The sequence below is a fragment of the Paroedura picta genome, chromosome 5, assembly GCF_049243985.1.
Source record: "Paroedura picta isolate Pp20150507F chromosome 5, Ppicta_v3.0, whole genome shotgun sequence".
NCBI lineage: Eukaryota > Metazoa > Chordata > Lepidosauria > Squamata > Gekkonidae > Paroedura > Paroedura picta.
The window spans coordinates 82,986,258-83,007,490 of NC_135373.1; the positions used below are offsets into that span (position 1 = coordinate 82,986,258).

The 21,233-nt window shown below is 42.1% G+C and overlaps 2 protein-coding genes across 5 annotated transcripts in view; one reads left to right on the forward strand and one right to left on the reverse strand.

The window, feature by feature from the left end:
- The window catches only part of MYRFL (myelin regulatory factor like), a 512,195-nt gene that overhangs the window by 437,873 nt on the left and 53,089 nt on the right, over nucleotides 1-21,233 (forward strand). The gene's annotated exons all lie outside the window — the stretch shown is intronic.
- PTPRR (protein tyrosine phosphatase receptor type R) overlaps nucleotides 1-21,233 on the reverse strand; it is a 156,281-nt gene that overhangs the window by 98,211 nt on the left and 36,837 nt on the right. For 3 of the 4 annotated variants that reach the window (XM_077338803.1, XM_077338802.1, XM_077338801.1), the window contains exon 2: nucleotides 7,990-8,291. In XM_077338803.1, the coding sequence (XP_077194918.1) occupies nucleotides 7,990-8,052 (63 nt within the window). In that variant the 5' untranslated portion in view covers nucleotides 8,053-8,291. Of the gene's footprint in view, nucleotides 1-7,989; nucleotides 8,292-21,233 lie in introns of those variants that run through there. The other variant, XM_077338806.1, reaches the window with a different exon arrangement.

Here is a 21,233-nt window from a genome sequence, read left to right on the forward strand (position 1 = left end):
CTGCTCCCAGAAATGAAGGGGGCAGAAGCAAGGGCAGGACTTTTCCTTGTGTGACAAATACTGTCACCGCCTCCTAACTGGATTTTGCCAGGTGAATCCACTTTTGCTGTTCTCGCAACAAATTGGGAGATTTAGCGAGATCAGTGCTGGAATGAGGCAAGAGGCTGATGGCATCATTTAAAATGGTAAAAATAAAGCATCTGTGTAAGGTAAGGATCTCGCTGAATTTTCCTTGTAGAATGGACCCCAGTTGGGCCCACAAGGAGGCATGGCAGAGTGAGATTGCCAAGGCACATTGGAGAGGAAGTGCACTGTAGAGCCAGGGGAGTAAAACTACCAACACCCCACTGTGGCCAGATTGTTCTTTCCCCTGGTGCCTGCTGTGGAGTGAGGGTGGTTTGACTCTCTCTTCTCTGCTGCCAGCTAGCTCTCCTGGCAACTGCATGACTGCTTGGATGAGAGAACAGGCACTGTAGAGAAGAGATTAGGCCTTTGAACCCCACCACTGCATGAGGCTGGCCCACAGCAGAGGGAGACTTTCAGGTTAACCATCATCCAGAGGTTATTTTAAGGTGTGAAACCCTACTAGGTTGCAGCCTCCCTCCTTTCCTGAAACATTGTGGAACTAGCAAGAAAGCCCATTGCAACCAGGAATGCAATGGGCGCTAGGACCCAGGGGACACCAGGAGGTGCTTTTTTTTTTCTGCTGCGTGGAGCTGTGAAAGGCTCCTACAGGGTTTTTTTTTTTTCTGCTGCTTGGAGCTGGGAAAGGCTCCTACAGGGTTTTGTTTTCTGCTGCTTGGATCTGCGAAAGGCTCCTACAGGGTTTTTTTTTCTGCTGCTTGGAGCTGTGAAAGGCTCCTGCAGGGTTTTTTTTTTCTGCTAGCTATCGTGGGCGTGCCGGCTTGGAGCTCCTACAGGGGTATTTTTTCCTGCTGCTTGGAGCTGGGAAAGGCTCCTTCAGGGTTTTGTTTTCTGCTGCTTGGATCTGCGAAAGGCTCCTACAGGGTTTTTTTTTCTGCTGCTTGGATCTGCGAAAGGCTCCTACAGGGTTTTTTTTTCTGCTGCTTGGAGCTGTGAAAGGCTCCTACAGGGTTTTTTTTTCTGCTGCTTGGAGCTGTGAAAGGCTCCTGCAGGGTTTTTTTTTTCTGCTAGCTCTCGTGGGCTTGGAGCTCCTACAGGGGTTTTTTTTCCTGCTGCTTGGAGCTGGGAAAGGCTCCTTCAGGGTTTTGTTTTCTGCTGCTTGGATCTGCGAAAGGCTCCTACAGGGTTTTTTTTTCTGCTGCGTGGAGCTGCGAAAGGCTCCTACAGGGTTTTTTTTTTTCTGCTGCCTCTCGTGGGCGTGCCGGCTTGGAGCTCCTACAGGGGTTTTTTTTTCTGCTGCTTGGAGCTGCGAAAGGCTCCTACAGGGTTAATTTTTTTCTGCTGCCTCTCGTCGGCGCGGCGGCTTGGAGCTCCTACAGGGTTTTTTTTTTCTGCTGCCTCTCGTCGCGCTAGCGGCGAAAGGCTCCTCCGGGGGTGTTTTTTTTTTTCTGCAGCTTCTCGGCGGCTGGAGTCTTGTGTTGTGTTTGCGGCGGGGGCTTCCTTGGGGCCGGCCTGACGCGGTGAGAGACGCTTCGCGCCTCTCACCGCGTCAGGCCGGGAGCAACTGCGAGCCGCGCTGAGCGCGGCTCGCAGTTGCTGGGGCTGGGAATCGGAGGGACCAATCGGCAGGCGCTTCGCGCCTGCCGTTTGGTCCCTCCGGTTGTCTGTCATGAGGAAGGGTCCAATCCGGACCCTTCCTCATCCCGGACACATCCTGCCCCAGAACCCCTTACTGTTTTATTTAGTCCGTGGCGCCCGCGGCGCCACGGGCGGTGTACAGATGGTGCTCCAAAGAGCCACAGGGGGCATGTCAAAGAGCCACATGTGGCTGATGAGCCACTGAGTGAGCAACACTGTTGTAGGACAGATTCAGGTGGGTAGTTGTGTTGGCCTGAGGCAGCAGTACAAAGTTTGGGTCCAGTGGTACCATTCATATGAACAAAGATTAATTCAAGGTATAAGATTCTATGTGCACATAGGTATCTGAAGAAGTAAGCATGCACACGAAAGCTTATATCTTGAATGATACTGGTCTAGGGCATTACATGCTGAGAAGGTAGCCTCCAGCAAGATGGCATGTAGGTTTCATCTGACACTTATGTCTGCTTTGTTCAGGCTTTTGCTGGGGGTGGGGAGGAATTTCTCAGTGAAAGACTTGAATGAAACAGACTGTAATCCTCTGACAGTGGTTAAAATACAAACAGCTACCTATGCTATGCCCTTTTTGAAGAATTCTAGCAGTCCCTGAGCCCTGTTAGTCATCAAGGCAGATTCTGTGTATGGTTGGGACCTTTCTCCCTTGCTTGTTGTTGGCCGCCATGTGTTCCATCCTTCAATGTGAATTTTCTTAAGCAGAACCATAGAACAGGCAGCCTTGTGTCCTTTGCCAGAAACTATTAGATAGAGTCAAATATCCTGTAAAGTAGAGTAGAAACTAAGCCTCAAACAATTGGTTCTAATTTATAAATGAAAACTGAAACATTACATATATTTTATGCTCATTTTTTTTCTTGAAAGCAGATAAATAAATAAGCAAATAAAAGAAATATGTGCCTTGGGATTGTTTTAGCATAGTGTAGACTCCAATGCAATCTTTTCTGCTACCGCCACAAAGACTGGCGTCAGACATAATGCCGGCATAATTGTCCACTCCACAATTATCATGGCAGCCGTGCACTGAAGAAAGCCAAGAAGAAATGAGGCCATCAAATGCAGGCACTCCTGAGTCCTTTGTGCAAACAAAATTGAGAATGACAGAGCTGGAAAGATGCTGGAGGCAACCGAGGGCTCCTTGCAAGGCACAAGGAATGTTTGCTGGGTGTGCTTATTGCAGTTATTTGCAGAAAGGGGAATTTTTCCCACTGGTAAACGAGAGATTCATATTCTGCATGGCCTGAAGGTCTGCTAATGTAGCAAAACCATACTGAACCATCAGAAATTAAAGGGGCCAAATGGGAGGAATAGTTATAGTACAATGAAATTAAACAAGAGACATATACCGAATGACCTACTTCTACACACGGACTGCATGAAGATCCCCATGGTGGAGCCGGTGGGAGGCACAAATCTAGTTTTAAGGGTATTTCCACATTCTGTGGAGTAAACTCTGACATTTAAGTTTGATTTGCCAGGAAAATAATGGAGTTCAGTTTCCCCTGAATGTTCTTTCTTGTTTAGAGCAAGGATCACTCCTGGCAAATTATATGCAACAACAAATGATATGTAACCAAGGGAGATCCAAGCTGGAGAGGTAGGTTATCATCAGAGCTTGCAGTTACAAGAGTATAGAAGAGTGAGGGTACAAAATCAAACTCTTCCCACCAGCAGTTTCCAGCTACCAAGTGAAACACTCAAGACATATTGCAACAGAAGCATTACTGGGATTGGCTTTCAGGTGAAGGAAAAGGCCAAAGAAATGGGGAAATTGCAATAGCTGACAATCATTCAGATCAGATTTCAAGCATATGCCAAAAGCAAAAGGTAAGATGATCTGCATTTCATTGATTTAAAATCAATAGTAGATTTGAGCTACACATTTCTTGAAAAGACTGCTCATCCAGCCTTGACTGAACATTATAGGCTCTCTGATTTGTATGAGTTAGAATCTAAATCGTGGTAACTCACAAAACTATTATCAGGTACCTTAATGAGAATGAAACCAGCCAGAGCAATGGTCACACCAGGAAATCAAACTGCAAAATGGGAGCTGGAGAAATCAGCTCTGATTATTAATTTATTCCTAGTTTTAGTAGTGAGCTCCCATTCCCAGGTTGAAACAACTGGCTACTGACAGGACTCCTTAGTTTTTGGCTTTAGGGTCAATACTGAGTCATATGGAAAACTACAGCACATTTGATTTCAAACATTTGATTTCAAGACAGCTAGATAAATCCACTTTGAACACTATGAAAAGCCCACCATTTAAGAACCAACATAATGAATAACACTCTGATTCTGTGGTTCTTCCTTCAGGTCTAATCAAACACTTGTTTTGAAGCACTTAGCAATGGCACTCCTGTTGATCCACAACAGAAAAATCCTGACAAGTGAGATATAACCAGTGTTTGCTTGCTGGATGTTATATCCATGAAGGGAGGGGAAAAAAGATATTTCCTATCCTATGCAAACAAATGCTCAGCATTTTCCCAGGTTGACTTTAGAGAGTATTCATTATCACCATTCCTTTATAGATAGATTCACAATGCTTTTGGTTTGGCTATGCCCATGGAACTCCTGTCATTTGTAATGAATGTCCTACAAGGAAATTATTATGTGGTGGAGAGGTTGTATTTTTACATATTCCTTTTCTAAAGCAAGACAGTACAAATTCAGATTCTAAAATCCAACAACTCTCTGGTAACTGTTTGCAGCTGCCTTGGAGGAACACAGAAGGAGCCAGGCTGTCAAAGAGCTTCTCCAAAGATGTTCCTGAGGGAATATGCTTATCCTTATTGAGCTTGGCAGTTGGCCCTCCATCCACAATAATTCTTTGACATTTTGTCCATTCCCAAAAGGTGTTAATAACATGGTTCCTCAGATCTACAAACAGAGGGCTTAGCTTTCAAAACAGAAGCTAACATTTTGCTTAAACCTAGACTATGTTGTCCACAAAGTTGGTTAGAGAGTCGTAGTCTCTGTTTTGCACAAATGTACCCACTCCTTTCCCAATAGGCATTTCATGAAGCTTTATATATAGACATCTTCAATGACTAGCATGCTGTTGGAATATACAAGATATGATGCATAAATGCAGACAGATAACTTGGAAAACATGCAGTGGCAGTAAAGGGGGCAGCTAACTAGTTTAGCAAGGCTAGGGACCTTCCCCTATTTCAAATTGTTCCCTTAGTGTCTGCTTACTGAGGTTTTCCTGGTTCTTCTGAGAAGAGTGGTTAGTTAGCTTTCTCCCATATAAGAGCCGTATCGGGCCCTTAGTGATTCAAGTCCTTTGATGGGGAGGAAGAATCATTCCTAATGGGGGGGGGACTTTAAAGAGGCATGCTTTGTGTGATAACTTGGGGAAGAATTGTTTTTGGCTTTGCCTGAATGCCTGAATGCCTATTCGTTCACTTTAAGAAAAAAAATCCCCGGGAGAAGGGAGAGGGAGGCAGGTCCAAGGGCAGGACACTGGAGGTGGAGACACTGGAGCTCTCCTTAAGTTCGCGCTACATATTACAATTGTCCTTAGTTCTTTCTGACTTTGATCAGGGTATATGCAATTAATATTATCTACAGCTTTTTTCAATGTGTTTGTTTGAAATATTTATGGAAAATATGGCAGTTCACTGGAGGGTCTAGTTGTGGAGTGTTTCCATCTTGCTTTGTGGGGAGCTGTCAGAAAGGTCTGGCAACTGGGTCACTCAAAAGCTCTTCATGTCTAAATCTGAGTGTCATTCAGCTCAGCCTGAAAACTGAAAGCAACTCTGAAGTGGTCTCACCTCTACGGCTGGACTCGAGGCTCGTGGTATTCAGAAGGAATCCCCCCCCCCCCGAGAAACAGATTTTAGAGCACATCTCCTGGTCTACAAAAGTCCATTGCAATTTATTGCAGTACTTCAGTACTCCATTCCTAGTTAAGGCTTCTGGCCAACTTGGAGAGCTTTCATAATTATATGAAATCATTGTGTGCATTTTACAAGACACACAATTCCAGTTGATGTCCACAGCTAACCTCTGCATTTTAATGCCTACTGAGCAGCCTGCCATTCCTCCATATGGTCCCAATCCACCCTTGCTTCTTGCACATAAATATTCACTAAGACTGTTTATGCACTGGGAACTTCACTGCCCCAGCTCCCATGCAGGAGCACAAATCAGGGGCGGATGAGGTACACCAGGCCAAATGCTCCCCCATTTGGGTGCAGGAAGAGGTGGGGCAACCTGCCACATCTAAAACTCCAGCCTGCAGCCTGGCATGAAACCTCCAGTGCGTAAACGGTCTGAGGGAGGGACATCTGAAAGGGCACAACTGGAAGGAACTCCTCCTCCTCCTGCATTGTCCTGCTCTCCAGTTAAGATCATTAGCCACACTCTCTGTTCATTTGCTTTCAGAGGTGAGGTGATTGGTAGGACTACAGATAGGTGGCACCTGGCCTGTGGATTGTCCTTCCCCTTGAGGCTCACCTGGTACTTGCCTTGTGCCAGGCCAAACTCTTTCTCTTTACAAAGGCTTTTAATAGAAAATATCCTTTTATGGGGGTATTTATGGTCTGCTTCAATCTCCAAGACCATTTTATCAACATCACAGTAGACTGCTATAAAAAATGTTTATGCTGCTTTTATGTCCTGACAGGTTGCATTGCCCTGGTTTCATGGACTTGATTCGTTTTCCAAGCATGGTGGTAGTGTTTTGAACAGCATACACATTTTCTAAACAAAAAAAAATCTCATTTATAAAATAAAGCTTTTGCCTATAATGTCTAACCCAAATAGAGTGCTAGGACTGAGAAAGACTGGGATATATATCTATGCATAGAGCAGCAACTTGAAACTGTTGAATTACTGGAAAAGTCAGGATTTCTTCTAGTGTCCCAAGAACAGCACTGACTATCCAGTTTGTGAAATTTCTGTAAATATTATACCATAGGTTTTCTATGATGGCAAGAGACATGTGGGGAAAAGCATGAATGAAGCCCAACCTGAAAGTTCTTATAATGCCTTATAATATTTCTCTAGCATGTCATCTCTCTGTAACTGTCTTTTTCCCGCCAGAATTGGAATGGTTCCTTTTTAACATCATCAAGTCCTCAGGTTTAAAACCTGCTTTGGATGGATGACTAAATCCTCCAGCAATCGTAGAGCACGGAGTTGAGATGTACATCTATCAGATACTTGCATTGAGCACCATGTGAAGTACATTTCTGGTAACAGAATGAAAGTTGTTGCCTTCTCCTTCAGGAAGAGATTGGGGGCTGGATAACCAGGGCAATGGTATTTTCAGGGTCCTGGACAAATGTGTGGCCACCAAGTAATTGTCACAACCATCACCACCCCTACCTCAGCCTGGTCAAACAAAGGTGCAAGGTGATAGGGAGGGTTTGTGTGACAGATGCTATGCTAGCCAGCCACTGACTGAGCTAGGGTTACTAGGTTCCCCATAGCAATCAGCGGGGTTTGGGTGATAAGGTTGCTAGAACCAGATTGGGAAACACCTGGAGATTTCAGGTTAGGGCATGGGGAGGATAAGGACAGTACAAAGTGCGATACAATGCCCTATAGTCCACCTTCCAAAGCTGCCATTTTCTCCAGGTGAACTGATCTCTGTAGTCTAGATTTGTAATTCTGGGGATCCCTCAGATCCCACCTAGATACAGGCAGACTGCACAGTTGCCGCACCTTCTTCGTTGTTTCTCCTTCCATTGGGAGGAGGGATGGGTGGTCAGGACCTGTCCAGCCCCAAGCAACTGCCATTGATGCCCGATGGTTAAAAAGTGTCCCTGAATGTAACTTTTAGAACTTGAAAAGTTTTGCATATTCTCACAAACACAGGTTTTACCCTATAAAATGCAGTATTTCATCTACTTCCTAGATTCACAAGGCAAGCACACTAATAAAAATCAAATAATTAACATTTCAGCTAATTCTTAGACTATTTTTAGATATTCTTAGACTCTAATCCATCTTTATATTCTGTGCTGAAGGGCAAAATTAGGCCAGGTGCACCGAGCATATTACCAAGCAGGGAACATAGCCAAGTAGATGTTCCTAAAATGTTTAGCAACATTGGATGGATATTGATTCAGTTCAGGATGAATCTGAGAGTCCCTTGATTCAAACATCATATATCCCAATCTGCCATCAGTGTTCTCTTGGGGTAGCATACATCCATTCCACAGCCTAGAGAACTACTGAAAAACTTAGAATGCTTTAGAAAGAGTAGAAAAAGAGCCAGTTGAAGACACTTACCACAGTAATCACATTTGTTGCTGGAATGGGTAGATTTTCCACTTCCTGGTCTTCACCTGTCATAGCTAAGAGATTGAGAGATGGGTCATATGCAGGTCTTGAAAAGGTGGACTTAAGTATAATGGCTGGGTGTGGCTTGTTTATTTTTGCATGGGTAGGCAGATGAGATTTGAGTCCATCCCCCTGATCACTCGTATCCAAACTTTTCTCAACACTTTGCACATGATGATAAATGAAGATAGGCTTCCCACTCTTCCTTTGATGAATTGCCAAGAAGTGGTCATTATCTCCAGAAAAGCACCCTGTAAAGAACAAAAGAGAGAGGAGGAAACACTAATGAATTTAAAAGGGAAGAACCTGGTTATTATTTTATGTTTCTTATATTCAAGTATTTAAGATACACAACAGAAACTTCACAAGAAATATTTACACATTGTTTACACAATGTTTTCACAGGAAATGTTTAAATGCTTACGGCTAATCCTGCGTTGAGCAGGGGATTGGACTAGATGGCCTGTATGGCCCCTTCCAACTCTATGATTCTATGATTCTATGAAGAAGTAATAAAGTTTCATTTGGTGATTCAAATTTAATACCATCTACAGGAGGAGAGAGCTGCACTGGAGAATATGGAAGAAAAAACGGAACATGATATTTTATGTTGTCTCTGGGTATTATGTTTCCCCTGGGTACATTTTGCACTCTATACACATGCAAATATTATACAGATTAAAATAGGCATCTTGGGGTCTCCTCTCTGTCCCAAGCCAGGACTGCAACCAGAGAGAGGTGTTTCCATGGTGGTACCTCCCCTCCGGAATGCTCACCAGGCATCTACTTTACTATTAATTAGACAACAAGCCAAGACATTTCTTTGTCACCCTGGCTTTTATCTAAATTATCAAACCTTTTAAAAACATTTCTGAGGTCTTCTTATATGACGACTGTTTTACAGATATCAGTTTGGACTCCTAAACATTCTTTATGCTCCTAGATTGTTTGTATGGTTTGTTCTATTATGAAAAACACTTATTTTTGTGGTTTTATTGCTTTTAAAAAAGTAAGCTGCCCCTGTGTAGATCTCGAGAGCATTCAGTTTCTCAATAAATACAGTGAGGGTGGAAAAAGCCATCAAGTTCCAGCTGCCTTACAGTGATCCCATAGAGCTTTCAAGGTAAGAAATGTTCAGAGGCAATCTGATGAGATGAGGCTATCCTGACTATCCAGGTCAGGGCTCCTAAATAAAAAGCACAGCCTATATGTTCACAGCAAAATAGGCCAGGTTTTTTGCTTTGTTGGTGCTGTTCATGTAATATAGACAGGACTGTGAAAAATCAGTAGGGTAATACTAGGCAGAGTTATGGCCTTCCACGCCTGCTGTCTTAGAATGGATTCATAATGATGGTAACTCTGCTCAAGATGACTCTGCTAGCATTAACTGGATCTGACAACCACACACCCCTGGTTATGATTTTTTATTTTATATACTTGCTTTTCTCATGGTTCCAGGTAGAGGAGAAACCTAGAATCACAGAGTTAACTGCTCCTATCTTTTATATTTAGCCTTAGATTTCTATAACTGCCCCTCCCGGCACTGCCAGCTCAGGGTGGTTCACAGCATAAATATTAATGACAATTCCATAAAACAATAAAAGCATCAAAACAGAATTAAAACATTACATTAATCAATCATAGATCATTATCCACTGTGCAATTAGCCCCCATTACTTTGACCTGTTGCAATTGTTTCCTACATTCAAGAGGAGAATTTTCAGAGGAGGTCCCATTCCTTGATACTGCTATCACTCAGTCACCCCAACCATATGCCTGGTGGAAGAGTTCCATTTTGCAGGCCTTACTGAACCGCGAGAGCTCCTGCAGGGTCTGCAGCTCTTCCAGGAGCTCATTCCACCAAATTGGGGCCAGAATTGAAAAGGCCCTGCCCCTGGTTGAGGCCAGAACTGTTGATTCCTCATGATTCCTCAAGCCGAAAAAACAAAGGAAATCTGTAAGCTGGCTAATAAAGGTTTTCAAAAGTCAAAGTATTCTTTGTGTTGTCCTATTTCCAAAATTACAAGTAATTTTTGAAGAAATCAGACAGAAAATGGTATCTGAAGGAATCAAAATGGGGTCCTAGGTAAAATACCCATTTTCCAGGAAACCTTCCTCAGTGATTACTTCCTCATATATGTATGCTTATGAATGGACTCCAATATATGTGAGCAGTAAGCCTAAATTATATTTTGAGATTCTAATTATCTATTACTGAATTGTATAAGCCAACAACAGAGCCATTTTTTTTCTGTATCAAGCATTGGTGTTATGTATGGTGTTATGTAGAGCAGTGGTCCTCAACCTTTTTATCACTGGGGACCACTCAACGCTGGGGACCACTCACCGGGGACCACTCAACGCCTTTTACTGAGGCCCGGTGTGTGTGTGGGGGGGGGTAGTTTACTCCTCTACTCTCAACCACTGCCCTAGCGCTCTCTGATCGCTATGGTAATGTTTAAACATCCCTTCAAAATAAGATACAGACACACCACAACAATGAAGTGTGTTGTAAAGGGCTGGGGGGGATGAAGTAAAGTGCCGGGGGGGGGGGAGAAGGTGTCCTTCGGGGCCCACCTCAAATTAGTCGAAGGACCACATGTGGTCCACGGCCCACAGGTTGGGGATCGCTAATGTAGAGCACTGAAATGTGCTCTATTTGGAATTTTCCTAGAAGACTCCAATATAATCTGTTCCTCTGTCAACTGGGGAGGCCACTGGTAGTGAGGATACAGTTGTGAACCTCCAGGTGGGAGCTGGAGATCTCCCAGAACCACAAAAATCTCCTTTTGGAATTACGAATACCATGCAAGGTCAACAAACAACAGGCTGTGGAAAGCTGTGCTGGAAATTGGCAGTCTCCTCTTAGGTTCTCTTATTAAACTGTTTGTTGAGTCTGCACGGATTTTCTTTATTTTGCTCAATTTACAATGGACTGGATTTATTCAGCATTGTTTTCTTTATTGACTCAAAACCAAACAAGCCAAAATAAAAATCGGGTTGAATGTTTGTGTTCTGTCCTCATTATCCATCACTGCCCCCAGTCTTGGCTATCCAGATTCTCAAGTAAATGGGATTAGCCTCCATATTTATCTATTATTACCAGAATGTTTTGGCCGTCATCCAGACTGGATAAATGTACTGCATAATGCATGCCTAGAACATGTCCCATATCAAATTTAGGGTGTTTTTTCTTTGTAACTATACAAAACAATACATCTTTTGAGATTTTGCTGCTTGAAGCTCTATTGTGGCTAGGGAGATGCCCATAAATAGAAAAATATGTCATACTCCCAGTCGGAGGTCTTCCAACCTTAAGAAAACCATGCTTTATTTTTCAGAACTGATCTTGTTTGGGGGAGGAGAAAAACTAGAACAAGAAACAGCATGTTCCATTTTGCTCTGAAGTGGCTTTTTGTCCTACCTTTGATAAGTAATTTTTTAAAACATAAAATCCATAAAAACACAGACATCAAGACCCAAGACTTCTGGCCCCTTTAACCACATCACTTTGCTCATTTGATTAGCAGGCATATAGTTATTCTAACTGAATTAGGGTTTCTTTATTTACTACTGAAAAATGGAAAGATTTTTCTCCTAAAATATAATTTGCTTCCAGTTCCTTCTAAAAAGTCTCTTCCTCTGACCATCATTATTGTCCCTTTTCCTGCTTCTTCTCCCAAAGAAGAATATATTTTCTACCTTCAAAACTCCACTGCAGGTCCTTTTTAACGTTTTCTCCACCAATATAAATATAAAGCTATATATTTCAATCAAATACCACGGAATGCTACAAATAGCCTTTGAAATCCCCAGCTCTCTGTGGCAGATGGTCCATCTCACAACAGAACAGTCTGGCTCTCCTCCTCCATTCTTCCATTCAGTGTTTTGAACATTCACAACATTTATCACGCTTGAGGAAGTAATGCCAGCAAGTAGGATTTTTTTTTCTAGGGAATGGGCCAGAGATTTTCTTTTGCCTCTCCAGATATCTGCTTGAGGCTGCTTATCATGTAAATAGATGAGATTACTGAAATATGCTCTATTTGGAATTTTCCTAGAAGACTGTCCAGATGCTACTGTCAATACAGAATGCTGCAGCCAATATGTTGACAGGAGTGGGTCATAGGGAACATATCACTTTAACCTTGTTCTATCTATGTTGGTTCTTGTACCATTTCTGCATTAGGAGACATACTTGCTTTTGCTCCACTTTGGATTTCAATTGGATGCTATGAATTGACACTTTGCTTTCTTCACGTGGGCTTTCCTCCCCTTCTTTTCCAGGCTGTAATTTGCCATATGTTTTCCACATTGGAGTCAGAAGGGGACAGCCTCCCATGATGCTTCATTCTCTTACCCTGTTCCAAAAGGCTTTTTTTTTTTTTTGGAAAAGGATGCCTGCTTGCACCTTTGTTTTAATTGTGACCCTTTCTCTCTGGATTCCATGCCCTCCATTTCCTCCCTCCCCCAGCACAAGGCTTCCTCTGTCGGAGCCTGCAGCTGGCTTCTGAAAGACAGGAGGAGGTGGGCATGGAGAAATCTTTGCCTCCTCTCCCTGATCCAAAACCTGCAGCCACCTCCTGTAGCATCATGGAAGGTTGACTGGCAGATAGCATCAGGGAGGGGAGGCACAGAGTTCCTGGCACCAACCTTCCCCGATGCTACAGGAGGCAATGGAGGCATGGATCAGGGAGGGATTTTTCCATGCCCCCCTCCCCACATCATTCAGAAGCTGTCTGCAGGCTCAAATGGTGGAAGGGAGGCAAGGGGGACTCTGTTGTGTACCTTCCCCAATCCTTGTAAGTAGTAAAAAACAGTCTTGCATGTTACAATGCAGAAGCATTGTACACCTACACATACCTGTGGGGAAAGGAGGGAGGTAATTGAGGACATGTGGATTGAAGGGATGCTATTGAGGGGAAGAGTTAGACCCATGGCCTATTGAAGAGGAGAATGCTAGGGCACTTTTACCATGGGAGGGGGGGGGAGGGAAGACGTCAATGTGGAAAGATGTCAAAATGGCAGCAAAAAACCCGAATGCATCCATCTGCACATTCAGAAGCCTTGAGTTAGACCCTATTAGATGCTGGTTGAAAAGATGAAATCTTGTTTCTAGACTTGATTCTCACAAATAGGGAAGAATTGATAGATGAGGTAGACGTAGTGGGTACACTTGGTAGTAATGACCATGTGATTCTGGAATTTATGATTCTGGGAAAGAGTAAACCTTTACGTAGTCGGACATATAGACTGGAGTTCAAGAAAGCAGATTTTAATAGACTTAAAGGAATGTTGGGTAGAGTCCCGTGGTCAGAAAGACTTAAAGAGCTAGGAGTCCAAGAGGGCTGGGAGTTTCTAAAAAGTGAAATACCCTTGAGAAGAAAAGATGGAAGGAACCTAAGGAAGCCAAGGTTGCTACATAAGCAGCTGTCAAATGATTTGAGGAATAAAAAAGAATCATTTAGGAAATGGAAGGAAGGCCTTATTACCAAGGATGAGTATAAACAAATAACCAATAATTGTAGGAAGAGTGTTAGAAAAGCTAAAGTTCAATATGAGCTTAGACTAGCAAGAAGTGCTAAACATAGCAAAAAAGGATTCTTTAATTATATTTCAAGTAAGAAAAAGAGTAGGAACTGTAGGACCACTGCGAGGGCAAGAAAGTGAAATTATAACAGACTAGATTAAAAGCCCATTTTATATGAAAATAAAATGGGTGCTAGAAGGGCTCAGCCTTCCCCCAGGGGACTCCTACAGGGTTCTATGTGGGCGGCCTCTCCAGACTCAAGCGGTGAGGGGCGAGCATCCTCCCTGGTGGCCATCTGGTGAGGATGGCGACTCGGGAGGACAGCAGAGTTGGAGGCATGGCGTTTGGGAGACAGGCCAAGTGTCCAATAGGGAGGCGTGCTTCGCGCGCTTCCCAATTGGACACTTGGCCCTGGAGTGCCGCTTCGTGGCTCCTGATTTGCTCCTCCGAGTTTTTATCCCGGACAGAGCCCGCCCTAACTCCTCCCCACCAGCCCTTACTGCTTTATTTAGTCCGTGGCACCCCGCGCCACGGAACGTTTAAAGATGAAGAGAGGGCTGAACTGCTTAATTCCTATTTCTCCTCAGTCTGAGGGAAATAGTGCTCAGTTGTGTCAAAAACATATCACAACAGGGGGGATGGGAATGGTTGTCTAGGATCACTGTGGGGAAAGTCCATTAACACCTTTGGTAAAATGCAGTATGCATCCTAATTCTGTCAGGTGGATTGATAATTGGTTGACAGATCGTACCCAAAGGGTGCTTGTTAATGATTTGGCATCTTCTTGGAGAAGAGCGACTAGTGGAGTGCCCCAGGGATCTGTCCTGGGGTCTGTGTTGTTCAACATATTTATAAATGATTTGGGTGAGGGATTAGAGGGGGTACTTATTAAATTTGCAGACTAAACTGGGAGGGGTAGCAAACACAACAGAAGACCGAATCAGAATACAGGATGATCTTAATAGGCTCAAGAACTGGGATAAACTAAATAAAATGAAATTCAATAGGGACAAATGTAAACTTCTGCATTTAGATAGGAAAAAACATATAAAGCAATATAGGAATGGGAGAAACTTGTCTTGGCAGTAGCATGTGCGAAAAGGATCTAGGAGTATTAGTAGACCATACATTGAACATGAGTCAGCAGTGTGACTCGGTGGCTAAAAAGGCAAATGGTATTTTGGGCTGTATCAAATGGAGTATCCCTTCCAACTCTATTATTCTATGGTTTTATTGTTTCCTCAGGATTCCTTTACTCCAGGGCAAGTGAGGGGGTAATTCGGGACTGCACCCCAAGAAGCAAGTTCCAGTGCAGAAAGGGACAAAAAATGGATCCTTTAAAAATGCAAATCCGAATGATATTGTTAGTGTCTGATGAGTCCTAATTTGCTTCTGGGCTCATTTCAAGGTTCTTGTGTTGACCACAAGGCTTGGGGGCAGCATACCTGAAAGACGGCCTTCTCCCACATAAACATGCCCATATGCTCCGGTCATTGTATTTTATTTTTCTTCCTCATAAACCTCATATGAGCAGCTTTGGTTAAAACTTGAATTTATTTGAATGTGAAAGACTGGGCTCTTGAAATATTAACTATTTCTGAACCTGCTTTCAGAACTCTCTTAAACTGCCCCTGCCCCTCTTTAACTGTTCCCATCAAGATCATCCATGGCTGATTAAAATTGCCAACTCTGTCTTGGAAAATTTTCTGATATTTAGAGGGAATTTCTCGGGAACGTGGAGTCTGGGAAGGAGAGGGAGTTCAGATGGGATGTAATACCACTCTAGGACTTCTGTTTCTCCAAGACTTTATGGTATACCATACAGTCTGCCTTCTGAAGCTCCCATTTACTACAGGGGAACTGATCTCTTCAATGTGGAGATTAGCTAGAAATTCTGGGAAATCCCAGGTCCAAATGAATGGGGATTTGAAGCCAGGTCTATCCAGGCCAGATCTAATACCCTGTTTATGACACCACACAGTCTGTCTTTCCTTCATAATTCCATTCCCCAATTAAAGATATTAAAGTATATAACATATCCACTGAAAGGATGATGTAACATAAAACCACATTGGAGCCACATTGATTGCGTCCATAACATCTGCTTAACAAATCCCTCCCAACTGGCAGCAGAGTCACATGGCAGGAACAACAGCAAGAATTGTATTTATGGAAAGACTATAAAGCAACACCCTCACTACTTCTCTAAGGGTCAATACTATGAAAAATGGGGCATATTCTAAAAATAGCCTCCAAAGTAAATTCAAAACAGAAGGTCATTTCATTCACAACAAAGATGCTTCATGTTTTCCCATTGAAAATATAGATATATTATAGGAAAATGAAATATGGCTAGATATGGCTTTAAGCAAAACTGAGATAGATTCCAAAATACTACAAACAAGCAACATGTACCTAATTCATGGATACAGTGGTATTTTAAGGTACTTAGAAGAAAGAGGAGCTTAGGCAGTTTCCTGTTTCTGATGATATAGCTAGAGATGCATTTCATGATCTATTGTTAATTGAGGTACAAATCTGATATCGCAGACAATTGGATTTCTGTGGGTCTGCTCATGTGAATTAAGAATTGATGGATGGGTCCCCCATGCATTCCCCACTGTGACTCCTGCATACACAGAGTATTGATTTATTAATGATGTGAAAAGCTTGGATATTTTCCAGATGGTACAGTTCCATGAACCTGGCATGGGCTTTCCAAATTGTAATAGGCTGCATTGGATTACCTCTTGCATTTGCTTGATAGTCCAGGGAAGTCATTCTCCGTTTTCAGGAACTGGTGTGGCAAAGAGAATAAGTTGGAATCTAAGAGGACTTGGTCAGTAGCCCCACAGAATTCCACCTTCCTCAGCTGAAAAGTCTACTGGGCACTGGGACTTGGGCAACAGCATGACAGAAGCATCCATACTTATCATGGTTTCGCCTCCTCTTCAACCTCACAGGTCATTATGGAGCATCAATTCTACAGGTGTCTTTTAGAAATTTTCTTAGAGCGTTCTGCAACAACCGTCTCCTTGGGATGGTAGGACAGAAATACTGAGAGTTTTTGACTCCTTAGTATACCAGGTTAACCTCTAAGACTGTAGATGTTCTTAACTTTGTTGTTATCCATGTTATTACCCTGCATAGGGAGACTTCTCTTGAAGTATAAACCTTTGGCTGGGAGCCATGGTGAAAACCACAACTCACAAAGAGAACAGAATAAAGGTCCACAGCAGCACTAAGTGCAATGCATTTGATGACTAGAGATGGGTGCGCAATGCAAAAATCATCATCTATAATTCATAAATATAGATCACAGCTAGCTACATTTCATAAGACTATTGTTCAGAAGACTGATTTTTTTCCTTTGCTTCATGGGCGAAAACACGCAAGTGGGGGTTCTCTTAATGAATATTGCTCAATACAAAACACAAATAAAACGCCCTTCTCCTCATGGAGAATTAAATGTGACTTTGTCTGGGCAGCCTTTTCTCTGACATGCTGGCTTTCTAAGCATGAGGAATGTTTTTATTGGAGGAGGAGTCAGGCATGGGAAGCCTTATCCAAACACAGCATATACCAACTCCATGGCAAATGGGCAAGGTGCTTGGGTGCAAGTCATTCTGATGCCACAGTTATTTTGAGGAAGCATGCTTTCGATTGAAGCCTGAGCTTAGGATATGTTCTTAAGCAGGCTTACATGAGAGTAAGCCCCTGAAGTCAGTGTGACTAACTTCATAGGAATGGGCAGAAGCATCACTGAACCTCTGTTGTGCAGTATCTGAGAGAGAGGGAGTGTCCAGCCCCGAAATATTTTTGGTTCTTACATATCCTGTTGAAATTATGTGCAGGACTGTGTGAATTATGTGCAGTCAAAAGAATGCTAACTATCCATTGCTGGCATAAAGAGATTAATTACTTAATTAAAATTAATTCGGAGGGTAGAGTTTTTGAATGGGTAGTTTTAAATTTTAGGATGTGTTTTAATCTGCTCAGTGTTTTTATCTATTGATGTAAACCACCCCGAGCCCACTTGAGGAGAGGGGTTGTCTCTAAATAAAATAATAAAGAATTAAAATTGTTGAGTTATAATAATAATAATAATTATTATTATTATTATTATTAATAATAATAATAATAATAATAATAATGATAATAATAATAATAATAATAAATGTCAGTCAGATATTTGGCTGATAGATGGAGTTCTGTAATTTAAGATCAAGCCAAGTTCTTATTAGGAAGTGCAGAGGTATCTTCACAGGATTCTTGCTATTCCAAACAATACCATCATCTGGAACTGAGCTGATGGTGAGACCAGCTTGGAGAGAGCCAGCTTGGTGTACTGGTTAGGAGTGTGGACTTCTAATCTGGCGAGCCAGGTTTGATTCCCTGCTCCCCCACATGCAGCCAGCTGGGTGACCTTGGGCTTGCCACAGTACTGATAAAGCTGTTCTGACCAAGCAGTGATATCAGGGCTCTCTCAGCCTCACAGGGTGTCTGTTGTGGGGAGAGAAAAGGGAAGGTGAATGTAAGCCGCCTTGAGACTCCTTAGGGTAGAGAAAAGTGGCATAGAAGGATCAACACCACCACCTCCTCCTCTTCCTTCTACATCTTCTTCTTCTTCTATCTATTCAGTGGCCAGGATGTGTAATTGTATCCTGAGTCTTCTATGCACCATTCCAATACCTCCAATGACAACTGGCACAATCATCACCACCAGATTGGTATAGTGGTTAAAAGTGCTGGACTCTAAAATCTGAGTTTGATTCCCCATTCCTCCATATGCAGCTTATTGGGTGACTTTGAGTCAGTTACCATTCTTTCAGAGTTCTTTCAGCCTCACCTACCTCACAGTCTGTTGTGGGGAGAGGAAGGGTAGGAGATTGTAAACCACTTTGAGACTCCTTCAGGTAGTAAAAAGCAGGGTACAGAAAACCAGTTCTTCTTCCTCCAGAGCCACTCTATTAACAGGTTTTTGTATTTGTGACCTCCCCTCTTGGTTCTTTCTTTTCTATTCTGCTAGGGTGGAAGTGTTAATTATTCAAACCCTTTTCTCATCCCGCCCCCATAACTGTGGTATCAGGGGTGTTTTGCTCCAAGTGTTTATCTATATTCGGAAGTTCCAAATAATCATTGTGTCACCATTCTCCATGATTTTGTCTGGTTTGGGGGCCCATGAATTTCTGGCTGATGCTAAGACATACAATTTACAAATCTTCCAGCACAACATAGCTGCAAGTGTATCCTGACATTCTTTATAGTCTGATCAATTTTACTGCAGGCACTGACCATGTGGTTGACTATTTCATCCTTTTTTTTGCAAAGTCAATATTTGCTGATATCACTAGTCATGCAAATCTTGGTTTTCAAACTATTTTTTCAAGTGCCTACTGTTATGCAGATAGAATGAGTATTATTATGTAGGGAGAGCCAGTTTAGCAAAGTGGTTAAGAGCGGTGTCTCCTAATCTGGCAAGCCGGGTTTGATTCCCTGTTCCTCCACCTGTAGCCAGCTGGGTGAACTTGGGCTCATCACAGCCCTGATATTACTGATTTCACAGACCAGTAATATCAGGACTCTCTCAGATCCACCTATCTCATAGGTGTGGGGACAGGAAAGGGAAAAAGATTGTAAACCGCTTTGAGACTCCTTCTGGTAGAAAAAGTAAGGTATTAAAATCCAGTTGGGCCCTGTGTCATTCAATATATTTATAAATGATTTGGATGAAGGAATAGAGGGGGTACTTATTAAATTTGCAGATGACAACTGGGAGGGGAAGGAGACAGAATCAGAATACAAAATGATATTGACAGGCTAGATAACTGGGCTAAAATTGATTTCAATAGTGATAAATATAAAGTTTTTCATTTAGGTAGGAAAAATTATATCCATTACTATAGGATGGGTGAGACTTGACTTGGTAGTAGTACAGGTGAAAAGGGTCTGGGGGTCTTAGTAGAACAGGCACTGAACATGTGTGTGACTCAGTAGCTAAAAGGCAAATGGGATTGGTGATGTTACCGCTTTACTCCATTCTGTTAAGACCTCACTTAGAGTACTATGTTCAGTTTTGAGCACCACAAGTGAAGAAAGATGTAGACAAACTGGAGTGTTTCCAGAGGAGGGCTACTATGATAGTAAGGGGTTTGGAGACCAAGTTATATGAGGAAAGGTTGAGGGATCTTGATCTGTTTAACCAGCTGGAGAGAAGACAACCAAGAGGTGATATGATAATAATCTTCAAATACTTGAAGGGAGTATAGAGCAGAGTTCTTTTCTGTTGCTCCAGGGGGTCGGACCACAACCAATTGGGTTGAAATTAATTCAAAAGAATTTTTGAAAAAACATCCAGAAGTTCCTAATAGCAGTTCCTCGGTTCCTCGGTGGAAAAGGCTTCCTCGGAACGTGGTAGGTTCTCTTTCTTTAGAAGTTTTGAAACAAAGGCTAGATAGTCATCTGACAGAAATGAACTTAGGCAGATTGTGAGTGGGTGGGAAGGGAGGGATATGCTGGTGCTTGTCTCTTGTGGCCCTTCCTTGCATACTCAGGGAATTGCTAATCGCCACTGTGGGATGGTAGGTGAATTTCCTCCAGGCCTGGCTGAATTCTGGAGATTTTTATCGGTGGGGGATCACTTGGACATGAAATTGGGGTCACTGTGGTTAGGCAGGTAGTTGTGAGTTCCCGCATTGTGCAGGGCCTTGGACTAGATGGCCCTGGAGATCCCTTCCAACTCTATGATTCTATGATTCTTCTATTATTATTAGAGCAGTTACATACATACATATTTATATTTATATTTATATTTATATTTATATTTATATTTATATTTATATTTATATTTATATTTATATTTATATTTATATTTATATTTATATTTATATTTATATTTATATTTATATTTATATTTATATTTATATTTATATTTATATTTATATTTATATTTATATTTATTTGCTACCTATTTTAAATTTGAATTAATGTTAAATCCAGAATTTTAATTTGTTCACTTATTGTATTGCAGCCATAGTTTTGTACACTGCCCTGAGCTGGCTTTCCAGGAGGGCAGTCTAAAAACTGAATGAATGAATGAATGAATGAATGAATGAATGAATGAATGAAGGAAGGAAGGAAGGAAGGAAGGAAGGAAGGAAGGAAGGAAGGAAGGAAAGAAGGAAGGAAGGAAGGAAGGAAGGAAGGAAGGAAGGAAGGAAGGAAGGAAGGTAGGAAGGTAGGAAGGAAGGAAGGAAGGAAGGAAGGAAGGATGAATTTCATTTTCATTTCATTTTAGTATTGTTGTTTTCCAAGACATTGAAATGGACTAAAAATCTGGCTTTCTTAATAACCGAAGTGAAATCTGAGAATGAAATACTAGAGTTTAAAATAAATATATATTATATAGAAAAGGTGAAGTATTACAATCTTTGAGCTTAAAAATAACTGCAGCCAAACTGAGTAGAAAAACTATTGCAAATTAAAATAGTAAACCAATTTATTCAGAGGGTTATTGCTTTCACCATGCCTGGGTGAAAATGGGCAAAGAAGTTGAATAATTTTCATGACAAATGGCTCTCCCCCTGCCCCCACAACCTGTCCTTGAAAAAAACCAAAAGGAAAAGATCTTTACAAGGAAAGAGATCAGCTTTGTTGAAGTTGA